We start from the raw sequence: 11,860 nt of genomic DNA, 5'->3' as shown, positions 1-11,860 counted from the left end.
TTTTTTGAGACAAGATCTTACTCTGTCGCCCAGCCTGGAATGCAGTGGTGCGATCTCGGCTCACTGCCACCTCTACCTCCTGGGTTCAAGGGATTCTCCTGCCTCAGCCTCCCTAGTAGCTGGTATTACAGGCACCCACTACTGCGCCTGGCTGATTTTTGTATTTTTAGTAGAAACGGGGTTTCACCATGTTGGCCAGGCTGTTCCTGAACTCCTGACGTCAGGTGATCCACCCGCCTCGGCCTCCCAAAGTGTTGGGATTACAGGCTTGAACCACCACCCCTGGCCTTTAAGCTTTATTTTATTCCAAATCATAAAGTTTTTGTCTTAGCTGCTACCACAGTTTTCTTTACACATGACAGGACTTGGCTCTCCCAAGTTATTCTTGGTCCACACTTGACCAGCACTAACAGAGCACACATGGCAGTATTCACAAGTATTAGACATACTTTCATTGGAGGTGGCAGCAGGGGAGAAATATTTTTGGTTCCTTCTCCCCTGTGCCTCCTTAACCCGCCCAGGGGACTGTGAAAAGAAAAAGACTCTAGAAGTATGCTTTAGAAGAATTAAATGTCTTCTCAGTGATTTCTACCTCTGTTATATAAGGATTAGGTTATTGCGGAAGATAATAGAGGCAAAAAAAACGAACAAGTCTCACAGAGAGGAAGTGGGATCACTTTTTTTATACAGGGGAGTTGTGCCAATGGACAGATTCCATTCTGGTTATGCCACTTGTGTTGATGGCCAGCCCTCTTTGGGCAGAGGGTGTGGCAGCCTGGGCCCAGGTGCCGCCAGTGTCTTGTCTTCCTCCTGTAATTCTATTACCATCGCTGTCTTAACCATGAACCAGTATTTAATGTTAACTTGCGTGTATCCTTTGCCCTTTCCACAGTGCAAATTCTCAGTAGGCATTTCTTGCATAAATGAAAGAAAGAATTATCCAGCTATTAGTCATTTCTTCACTGGACTAATAGTACTTGAGTATTATGTGCTCATGGTCCCTACCCTCCAGGGGTTCACAGTGTGGTTAGGGATGGAGGATGGTTACATATGTAATACAGTGTTGTCTGCTGTGTGACAAAGGTGTCACAAGGGCCGGGTGCAGTAGCTCACGCCTGGAATCCCAGACTTTGGGAGGCCGAGGTGGACAGATCATGAGGTCAGAAGATGAAGACCATCCTGGCTAACATGGTGAAACCCTGTCTCTACTAAAAATACAAAAAGATTAGCCGGGCGTGGTGGCAGGCACCTGTAGTACCAGCTACTTGGGAAGCTGAGGCAGGAGAATGGTGTGAACTCGGGAGGCAGAGCTTGCAGTGAGCCGATATCGCGCCACTGCACTCCAGCCTGGGTGACAGAGTAAAACTCTGTCTCAAAAAAAAAAAAAGTGTCACAAGAACATGAAGGGTCATGCTTGCAGATACTTCTCTGGGAAGAAAAGCAACTAGTGTAGAAAGCAAAGGCATATTTAATATTCCCTTTGGCCTTTGGGGGTGTGTGATGACATCCACAAAGGATGCTCAGGAGACCAGGACTTTACTTCTTATTTTTATTTATTTATTTATTTTTGAGACACAGTCTTGCTCTGTCGCCCAGGCTGGAGTGCAGTGGCGCAATCTCGGCTCACTGCAAGCTCTGCCTCCTGGGATCACACCATTCTCCTGCCTGCCTCAGTCTCCTGAGTAGCTGGGACTACAGGTGCCCACCACCACGCCCCGCTAATTTTTTTTATTTTTATTTTTAGTAGAGATGGGGTTTCACCGTGTTAGCCAAGATGGTCTCGATCTCCTGACCTCATGATCTGCCTGCCTCGGCCTCCCAAAGTGCTGGGATTACAGGTGTGAGCCACCCCACGCAGCCGACTTTTTTTTATTACTATTTTATGTGTGTGTGTGACAGAGTCTCACTTTGTCTCCCAGGTTGGAGTGCGGTGGCGTGATCTTGGCTCACTGCAACCTCCACTTCCTGGGTTCAAGCAATTCTCATGCCTCGGCCTCCCCAGTAGTTGGGAGTACAGTCACGTGCCACCACACACAGCTAATTTTTTTTTGTATTTTTTGTAGAGATGTGGTTTCACTGGGCCAGGCGTGGTGGCTCACACCTGTAACCCTATTAACTTTGGGAGGGCAAGGCGGTTGGATCACCCGAGGTCAGGAGTTTAAGACCAGCCTGGCCAACATGGTGAAATTCCATCTCTACTAAAAATACAAAAAATTAGCCAGGCATGGTGGGAGATGCCTGTAATCCCAGCTACTCAGGAACCTGAGGCAGGAGAATCACTTGAACCCAGGAGGCGGAGGTTGCAGTGAGCTGAGATCACGCCAATGCACTCCAGCCTGCATAACAAGAGCAAAACTCCAAAAAAGAAAAAAAAAGAAAAAGATACGTGGTTTTGCCATGTTGGATGTTGGCCAAGCTGGTCTTGAACTCCTTACCTCAGGTAATCCACCCGCCTCAACTTCCCAAAGTGCTGGGATTACAGGCGTGAGCCACTGCACCCGGCCTGAAACCAGGACTTTAGATTCACACACAGGTACATGCATACACACACAGTCACATGCTGGGGACAAAGGTGACTGGGGTATTCTGCTGCAGGGAGATTTAGATTCCCTTCACTTGCCTCCCATGAAACCAGGTGGTCTTCAGAACTGTAGGTCACCACTGAGGGTAAGCTACACGTGCTCCTGAATGCTGCTAGAGCTCTAGGAATTTGGATCAAGTGGGCTTGCTTTATGGTCTCCTCTACTGGTCTCGAGGGCCACAACTACACTGGGACTGGGAGGGGCACTAAGAGTGGGTCTCCCAGGAGCCTCCGTGTCTCTTCACAGCCAAGATCTGGTCACCTGGCCTTACCTTTACAACAGGTAAGCTGGCTAGGAAAATATTCTGCTGGCCAGTTAGGGGCAACAAGTTGCCTAGTACCCCTGCCCAACACACCACTGTCATGTCATGTCAGTCTCAATGCTTCTAGATACAACTAACAGAATCCCCAGCAGCAATTGGTCCACCCATTTGGTGGTTCTTGTTTTTTCACATGACACGTCTGGAGTTGAGTTCTTGAGAAGGTCAAAGCTGAAAGACATCAGTTTGTTTCTCTGGGGCCTTCTAGTTCTTTGCCTTCAAAGCTCCAACGTGGTTGCCTTGCTCCCAGAACTCTGGGTACCCTCAAGAACACTCACCAGCGAGAAGGGAGAGAGGAACATTCCCTTCTCCTGTTCCCCGGGATCATGGGGGCTTTCCCAGGAGCCTCTGCATCTCTTTGTAGCCAATTAGGTCACCTGCCCCTATCTTGACAGCAGGAAAATAGATTCTGCCAGCCAGCCAGGAGGAAAGACTTGGGAATGACTGTTGAGTAGAGATCAGCAATGTCTCTGTACATAGCCTCACTGAGAGGCAGTGAGAATTACACCACTTCAGGGCCAAGTCCTATGAGACCTCATTCCTTGTACAAGGACTTCTGACATTTTTCCCCCTCAGCTCCCAATCAGTCAGTGTCTGATGTGAGGCAGATACCCATTAATTTCTGTGGCTGGCTGGAGCTGGGCTTTATTTTAGTGCCCGCCCAGGTGTGTCACACCTGTGTGTGAATGCATACTCTTCCCCTTACTTGATGAGTACAGTAACAAAAACATGTCAATTCAGAGTACTCTGACAGGGATCATGGCCTGCTCTCTATAAACCCATACTGTGTTTTCTTGGGAAATTTTCTTGTTTTGCTTTGTTTTTTTGTTTTTTGAGACAGGGTCTCTCTCTGTCGCCCAGGTTGGAGGGCAGTGGCACTATCTCAGCTCACTGCAACCCCCGCCTCCTGGGTTCAAGCAATTCACCCACCTCAGCCTCCCAAGTAGCTGGGACTACAGGCACATGCCACCATGCCCGGCTAATTTTGTTTTTGTTTTTTAGATGGAGTCTCACTCTGTTGCCTAGGCTGGAGTGCAGTGGCATAATCTTGGCTTCTGCAACCTCCATCTCCCAGGTTCAAACAATTCTCCTACCTCAGCCTCCCAAGTAGCTGGGATTACAGGAGCACACCAACATGCCCAGCTAATTTTTGTATTCTTAGTAGAGATGGGGTTTGACTATGTTGGCCAGGCTGGTCTCAAACTCCTGACCTCAAATGATCCGCCTGCCTCACACTCGGCTAATTTTTGTATTTTTTCGTAGAGACAAGGTTTCACCTTGTTGGCCAGGTTGGGTTTTTTGGGGGGTTTTTGTTTGTTTGTTTGTTTTGAGACAGCCCAGGCTGGAGTCTCACAGACTGGTGTGAAGTGGCACAATCTCAGTTTACTGCAGCCTTGACCCTCTGGGCTCAAGTGATTCCCCCACCTCAACCTCCTGAGTAGATGGGACTACAGGTGCATGCAACCATGCCTAGCCCCTTGGGGAAATCTTTAGCTAGTGCTTTTTACTCTTATCGAAAAGTTAAAATGTAAGAGATTTATTAGACTTACCAGGCCAGGAATGCTTTTCTGAAAATAAACTTGTGTTATTTATTTTGAGACAGGGTCTCACTCTGTCTCCCTGGCTGGAGTACAGTGGTGCAATCATGGTTCACTGCAGCCTTGACCTCCTGGGCTTAAGCAATCCTCTGACCTCAGCTGCCAAGTAACTGGGACCACAGTCATGTGCCACCAACCTTGGCTCTTTTTTTTTTTTTTTTTTTGAGACAGAGTCTTGCTCTATCACCCAGGCTGGAGTGCAGTGGCGCAATCTCAGCTCACTGCAACCTCCACCTCTCGGGTTCAAGCAATTCTCCTGCCTCAGCCTCCGGAGCAGCTGGGACTATAGGCACGCACCACCAGGCCCAGCTAATTTTTGTATTTTTAGTAGAGACGGGGTTTCACCATATTGGCTGGACTCCTGACCTCGTGATACACCCGCCTTTGCCTCCCAAAGTGCTGGGATTACAAGCATGAGCCACCGTGACTAGCCAGTATTTTTTTTGTAGAAACAGTGTTTCGCCATGTTGCCCAGGCTGTTCTCAAACTCCTGAGCTCAAACAATCTGCCCACCTTAGCCTCTCAAAGTGCTTGGATTATAGGTGTGAGCCACTGCACTGAGCCTGAAAATAAACTTGTTTTAAATGTTGTTTATAGGACTACATTGAGTCAGAATAAGGAAGTCATTTGATCAACTGCTAATTGTGCAAGAAATGCCTGACCTAATTTTATCAGATTTAATGTTTGAAAAAAACCCAAAAGCAGCCATTCTGCAAGAACTGCTGAAATGGAAGTTTCTGAACCTAGGTCAGTGACCTAAATGCTGTATGTGTTTTCTGTGCAAACAATGCTCTGTAGCCATTTCTGCTTTTAAAGCCAGGACTTCACAGGCTGAATGTGATTTCTGGGCTTTTACTTGTTCATTTGAGCTGCTGATTCACAATGGGGTGGGGTGGGTACCCGTCAGAGCAGTAGCAGTTGCATGGTTGAATGAAAAGAATGTGTATGTGTGAGAGTGTGTCTGTGTGTGTTAGGGGAAGATAGTGAAGTCCTAACTGGCTTTACTCTGAAACTGCCTGGAGAAGAGAGAGTTAGAAAGGACTGGCCAGGGACGGTTGCTCACACCTGTAATCCCAGCACTTTTGGAGGCCCAGGTGGGTGGATCATTTGAAATCGGGAGTTCAAGACCAGCCTGGCCAACATGGTAAAACCCTGCCTCTACTAAAAATACAAAAAAATTAGCTGGGTGTTGTGGCGGGCGCCTGTAGTCCCAGGTACTCAGGAGGCTGAGGCAGGAGAATCGCTTGAACCCGAGAGACAGAGGTTGGAGTGAGCTGAGATTGCGCCACTGCATTCCAACCCGGGCAACAGAGCGAGACTCCCTCTCAAAAAAAAAAAAACAAAAAAAAAAAAAACAAAAGAAACGACTTCTAGTTGAGAGAGGAGGCATACAGCTTAAAGTCTGAGGAGGAATGTTCCCCAGCCAGGATCAGGCATACTGGGAGTTCAGAAGTTCCCTTTACTGAAGCTGAGTAATTTCAGGGGAAACCAAAAAAGTTCCCTTCACTGGTAGCCCAAGGCATAAACTGAGGGGGTCAGGGTGGCACGGGACAAGGAGGGGTGAATCACCAAGCATCCTGGAGAGAAGTTAGAGTCTGTTGGAAAGTTCTGGGTGCCCATCCTGTAGCCTAACCTGAGAGTGTGGCTGTACGGGAAAGGGGAGAGTTGAAGTGGGATGTCTCTTCTCACAGGTCCAACTGGTAGAACACTGAGTAGGACCTTAGGTCCCTAGACTTTCCACTTCAGCATCTCTGGAGGTGGGCCGTGGAACATACATTTTCACAAGTACCTGGGTGACTCCTGGGCACTGTATATTCATCTCCTAGAATAGGACCTGGTACCTCCTAGACACATGGGTTTCTTTTTTTTTTTTTTTTTTTTTTTTAATTTTTTTTTTTGAGGCGGAGTCTCGCTCTGTCGCCCGGACTGGAGTGCAATGGCCAGATCTCAGCTCACTGCAAGCTCCGCCTCCCGGGTTTACACCATACTCCTGCCTCAGCCTCCCGAGTAGCTGGGACTACAGGCGCCCGCCACCTCACCCGGCTAGTTTTGTATTTTTTAGTAGAGACGAGGTTTCACCGTGTTAGCCAAGATGGTCTCGATCTCCTGACCTCGTGATCCGCCCGTCTCGGCCTCCCAAAGTGCTGGGATTACAGGCTTGAGCCACCGCGCCCGGCCTTAACTATTCTTTAGGAACTGTCCCTTCCCTTGGCCCCTTGCTCCAACCTTGTTCCTCCCCAGCTATTTCTCTCTGCCATCTAATCTGGAAGGATTGTGCACCTATACACCTCAGGCCCAGGTCCCCTAATCTTTTTCATGCCACTTATCCCACGTGACCTCATCTTCTCCAGTGGCTACTGCTCCCGTGGCTAGACCATTGCCTTTAAACATTCTCTTCTTCTGTGCCTCATGTAACTGCCTGCCCCATATACCTCTGTCTGGATGTCTAATGCAACACATCTGAATCTGAAAACATCCACCTATCCCCAAAACCTGTTCCTCCTGGTGCCAATTCAGTCAATAATGCCACCTTCCCATCTCAGGACCTCACACACTATACTCCCTGCCTGCCCACCCGCTATCAGCTTATTCCTTAACCAACAGCTTCTTGACCTCTTTTCAGTCTCACTTTTTTTTTTTTTTCTGAGAGAGAGTCTCGCTCTGTTGCCCAGGGTGGAGTGCAGTGGCGCAATCTCGGCTCACTGCAAGCTCCAGCTCACTGCAATCTGCGCCTCCCAGGTTCACACCATTCTCCTGCCTCAGCCTCCTGAGTATCTGGGACTACAGGCGCCCGCCACCTCGCCCGGCTAATTTTTTGTATTTTTAGTGGAGATGGGGTTTCACTGTGTTAGCCACGATGGTCTGGACCTCCTGACCTTGTGATCTGCCCACCTAGGCCTCCCAAAGTGCTGGGATTACAGGCGTGAGCCACCACGCCCAGTCACTTTTTTTTTTTTTTGAGAGGGAATCTCCCATTGTTGTCCAGGCTGGAGTGCAGTGACACAATCTCGGCTCACTGCAAGCTCTGCCTCCCAGTTTCACACCATTCTCCTGCCTCAGCCTCCCGAGTAGCTGGAACTACAGGTGTCTGCCACCACGCCCAGCTAATTTTTTGTATTTTTAGTAGAGACAGGGTTTCACCATGTTAGCCAGGATGGTCTCGATCTCCAGACCTCGTGATCCGCCTGCCTCGACCTCCCGAAGTGCTGGGATTACAGGAGTGAGCCACTGCAGCCAGCCTAATTTTCATATTTTTAATAGAGACGTGGTTTCACCATGTTGGCCAGGCTCGTCTCGAACTCCTGACCTCAAGCCATCAAGCCATCCACCCACCTCGACCTCCCAAAGTGCTGTGATCACAGGTGTGAGCCACTGCACCTGACCTCACTGTCACTTTTTCCAGGAGGCATGCATGATCCTCCCTACTGGGCCTGGTCCTCTTATTTATTCTTTTTTTTTTTTTAACCAGTGTAAGGTACACAGTTTTTTTGTCTTTTTTTCCTATTCTCAAAGCACAAAACATGCTTTTTTGATAATTATATACTGTCCTTCTGACTTCTTCAGGCACCTGGCAGAGCACATGGCACAGGACTGGATTATGAAAGAATAAGGGAGCAAAGTGCTTTTGGGGAAGAGACATGTAGGACATTAGGGGTCACAGGTAATCTGGTTCTACCCAGATTTACAGGTTGCTACTCTCCATTCCAGGAGTCAGATTTGAAGTCTACAAATGTCAAAGAGCCTTGGTCCCATTTGAGTGGAATTTTGTTTTTGAAAAAGAGTCTCGCTCTGTTGCCCAGGCTGAAGTGCAATGGCGTGATCTCGGCTCACTGCAACCTCTGCCTCCAAGGTTCAGGCAATTCTCCCTGCCTCAGCCACCCAAGTAGCTGGAATTACAGGCGCCCGACACCACACCTGGCTAATTTTTGTATTTTTAGTAGAGACGGGCGTTTCACCATGTTTTTGGTCAGGCTGGTCTCCAACTCCTAGCCTCAAGTGATTTGCCCACCTCGGATTACTTGGGATTATAAAGTGCTGGGATCATAGGCATGAGCCACCATGACTGGCCACTCAGGAGTCTTGATTGCATTTGTGAATGACTAATCTTCTTCCCCAGAGGTTAACAGTCTAAGAGGAGTACTGGGGCTGGCCATCTCAGGGTCCCCAGGGCCCGGCATATGATATTCATCACAAATATTGGTCTACTAATATAAAAACATTCCACTCTGGCAGGGCTCAGTGGCTCATGCTTGTAATCCTAGCACTTTGGGAGGCCTAGGCGGGCAGATCACCTGAGGTCAGGAGTTCAAGACCAGCCTGGTCAACATGGCGAAACCCTGTCTCTTCTAAAAATATAAAAAGTAGCCAGGTATGGTGGCAGGCACTTGTAATCCCAGCCATTGGGGAGGCTGCAGTGAACTGAGATCACGCCACTGCACCCCAGCCTGGGCAACAGAGCATGAGACTCCTGAAAGTTCCAAGGAAAACACAGGTAGAGTGAGGTCCAAAGGGGAAGCTGATAGTTCTGCCTGGGTCACCTCAAAGGGGACTCAAAGGCTGGGGTGGACAGAACCAGAGGGAGGTGGCCCTGTCTAGGAGTTCTGAGGATGGAGCCAGAGCAGGTCCAGAAGGCCCTACAATCCTTAGTGACCTAAGGGCAGACAAAGTGGGAGAGCAGCAGCAAAGATCACTGCTTAGAGCAAGAGGAAAAGTCCTTGAGAGTTGGCTCAGACGTAAGGGCCTTTAGTCATCAATTTGAACACAAATGCTGGGACTTCAGAACAGCACTGCCATGTCTCTGGGCACCTGTTTGCACAAGCAGAAGCTACACCCAGGCCCTGCAGTCCCCCGCACTGCGTTAGGAAATGGCTTCAAATCCGTCTTGAAAGATTGGCAGCAGGGTCAACAGATGGAGAAGCTGGACCTGAGTGGTGCCTGAAAAGCAGCAGCTGGCTTCAAAGACAAGCCCTTATCCTGGGCCTGAATGTGAGATTGCAAGTAAGTGTTGGGCAGGGCATAGTCAGAAGGGCCAGTTAAATTGTAGTTTTCTCACTCTTAAATACATGAGGCAGAAACTTGTAAGATCAGCATCACAGCAGATACAAGCACTTGGTAGCAACATGGAAAGATCTAGCCAAGTAACAGAATTTGTAACATTCCATGAGCTTCCAACTGTGTAAAATGGGCTTCTGTGGGCCTAACAATTGGAGAGGCCATAGACTCTGAATGTGAGTGGGGACTCATGTTATTTTGTGACAGTCATTTCAGTGGGCAGCAAGTAGTCGTAAGTCTATTAGAGTTACGCAGTCAACCCTTGCCTTGTGTCTTCCTTTTTAAGTACGGACTTTGTTTTAATTGGGTCTTGGGATGGCCCTTTGCATGTTCTGGTGAAGGCAGAAATTCAGGCCAAGAGCCAGACTTCCCACAAAGGAAATAGTGGACCCTACACACTGCAGACAAAAGGACAGAAGTTCAGACTTGGCTAGGATAAGGGGAGGAGGGTTAAGTTCCCACCACTATGACAATGAGATGAAAAAAAGTATCCCCCAAATGACACAGGACATACACACAGTTCGGCTGACAACGGGCACTTTATTAGTGGGGAAATTCACCTTGGTCTGGCAGAGACTGGGATGGACAGGACGAGCGCCCATCTTGAGGGGGTATTTTCTGTATTATCAGGTGTTCCTCCTTGTAGGTTTAGAGGAAACACCCTCATAGATGAAAACCCCCCAGAGAGCAGCGCTGCAACTGCCAAGCAGCCGGGGTAGGAAGGGGGCCCTAGGCACTGCTGGGACCTTGAGACAGCAGGGCTTCGATGTCAGGCTCGATGTCAATGGTCTGGAAGCGGCGGCTGTACCTGCGTACGGGCACACCGTCAGGGCCCACCAAGAACTTTTCGAAGTTCCAGGCAACATCGTTGCGGCACACCGGAGACCAGGTGATGAACTTGGGGTCGGTCATGAGCGTAGTGGCATCGTCGCTGGGGACTGGCAGGGCCTCCCGCAGGAAGGCGAAGAGAGGGTGCGCCCCCCCACCGTTCACCTCGCACTTCTCGAAGAGCATGAAGTTGGGCTCGAACCCACCACCAGGTCGGACGTACTTGAGGGAATTCAGAATCTCTTCGTTCTTGGTGTTCTCCTACGGGAGAGAAGGGCAGCTGGGACCCGGGGTCAAGAGGGGGAGGGAAACGTTCTAACCACTAACAAGGGAGTTTTTCTATGAGTCACCGGGATTTTGCCCTCCATGCGCAATCCCAGGGCGGACAAGAATTCCAGCAGCTACGAGCACAAGGCAAGCGAGAGGGTAGCCAGACTCTCCGCGCATAGAGTCTATGGCACCCCCCAGCACCCCGCCGGCGTCCCCAGCCACCACGCCCCGCCCGGCGCACCTGATGCCCAAACTGGTTGCACGGGAAGCCGAGCACCACCAGGCCCCGGGGCCCAAGGCGCCGCTGCAGCTCGTTCATCTGGGTGTAGTCCCGGACCGTGGTGCCTCAGAGGGACGCCACATTCTCGATAAGTAGCACCTTGCCCCGCAGGGAGCCCAGGCTCACAGACTCCCCGCCGGCCAGCGGGCGCGCCGAGAAGGCGTACACCGACTGGGCCGCTGCCGCCGCTAGCCCAGCAGCACACATGGCGCAACTGTCCGAGGAACTACGAGTGCCCCGAACAAGCACGGTGGAGAGGGGCCAGGAGGTGCCTCCTTTTAACTGGCCAGCGGCAGGTCACGTGGCGCAAGCAGTTTTTCGGGCCCGAGGGTCCCGCCTCATCCGGCCCCCGCCCTATCCGGAGGGCTCGGCCCCTCCTTCAGCCGGGAAAAGGCTGAAGGGTGCGCCCGAGCGGGACGCAGGCTCCACCCAAGCCGGGAGGAGCCGCGGGCATGTCTTGTCTGGCCCAGGCAACCAGGCGGCAGCGGTCCAGGTTACCCTTCCGAGGTTTGGGGCCCTGGAGGGCTCCGTTTTCTTTCTCAAAGGCTCCTCAATTAGGATGTGGGGTTCGGCATAGGTTGGTGGGCGGCGGCAGCAGCTGCCGGTGCACAAACAGCCCTCCTCTCCTGTGCCATGTTACCGGCAGTGCTGGGGACAGCCAGAGGGATCTGGGCTTCCGGTCTCCCTCCTCCCTGTCTCCAAAGCGGCACCGCCCTTGTGCGGGTTTTCTAACAGGGCAGAGTCCTGGAAGCTCTGCCCCAGCCTCCTGAAGTGGAGCCCAAAGCTCGTCAGGGCCAAGGAAACGCGGCCTGAGTCCTCCCTCTGGCCTCCTCAGTAGGCTGCATTCACCCTCCCCCCCATATCTGAACTAGAATGCGGTACAGGGTAATCATTTCCATGTTGTTGGGATTAGCTGCTGGGTGGGTGGGTG

General features: G+C 50.6%; 1 protein-coding gene across 1 annotated transcript; it reads right to left on the bottom strand.

Annotated features, from left to right (window-relative positions):
* Window positions 1-10,071: 10,071 nt before the first annotated feature.
* GPX1 (glutathione peroxidase 1) lies at window positions 10,072-11,573 on the bottom strand. Its single transcript, XM_017868084.1, has 2 exons — window positions 10,891-11,573; window positions 10,072-10,640 (listed from the first exon to the last, which is right to left on the bottom strand). Exons 1-2 carry the CDS (start codon window positions 11,134-11,136, stop codon window positions 10,281-10,283), a joined length of 606 nt encoding a protein of 201 aa, XP_017723573.1. The 5' UTR covers window positions 11,137-11,573; the 3' UTR covers window positions 10,072-10,280.
* Window positions 11,574-11,860: the final 287 nt, after the last annotated feature.

Source organism: Rhinopithecus bieti, unplaced genomic scaffold (assembly GCF_001698545.2).
Source record: "Rhinopithecus bieti isolate Rb0 unplaced genomic scaffold, ASM169854v2 scaffold_3875, whole genome shotgun sequence".
NCBI classification, from domain to species: domain Eukaryota; kingdom Metazoa; phylum Chordata; class Mammalia; order Primates; family Cercopithecidae; genus Rhinopithecus; species Rhinopithecus bieti.
The sequence above is the reverse complement of the archived record's forward strand: the minus strand, read 5'-3'. Positions and strand labels throughout refer to the sequence as shown.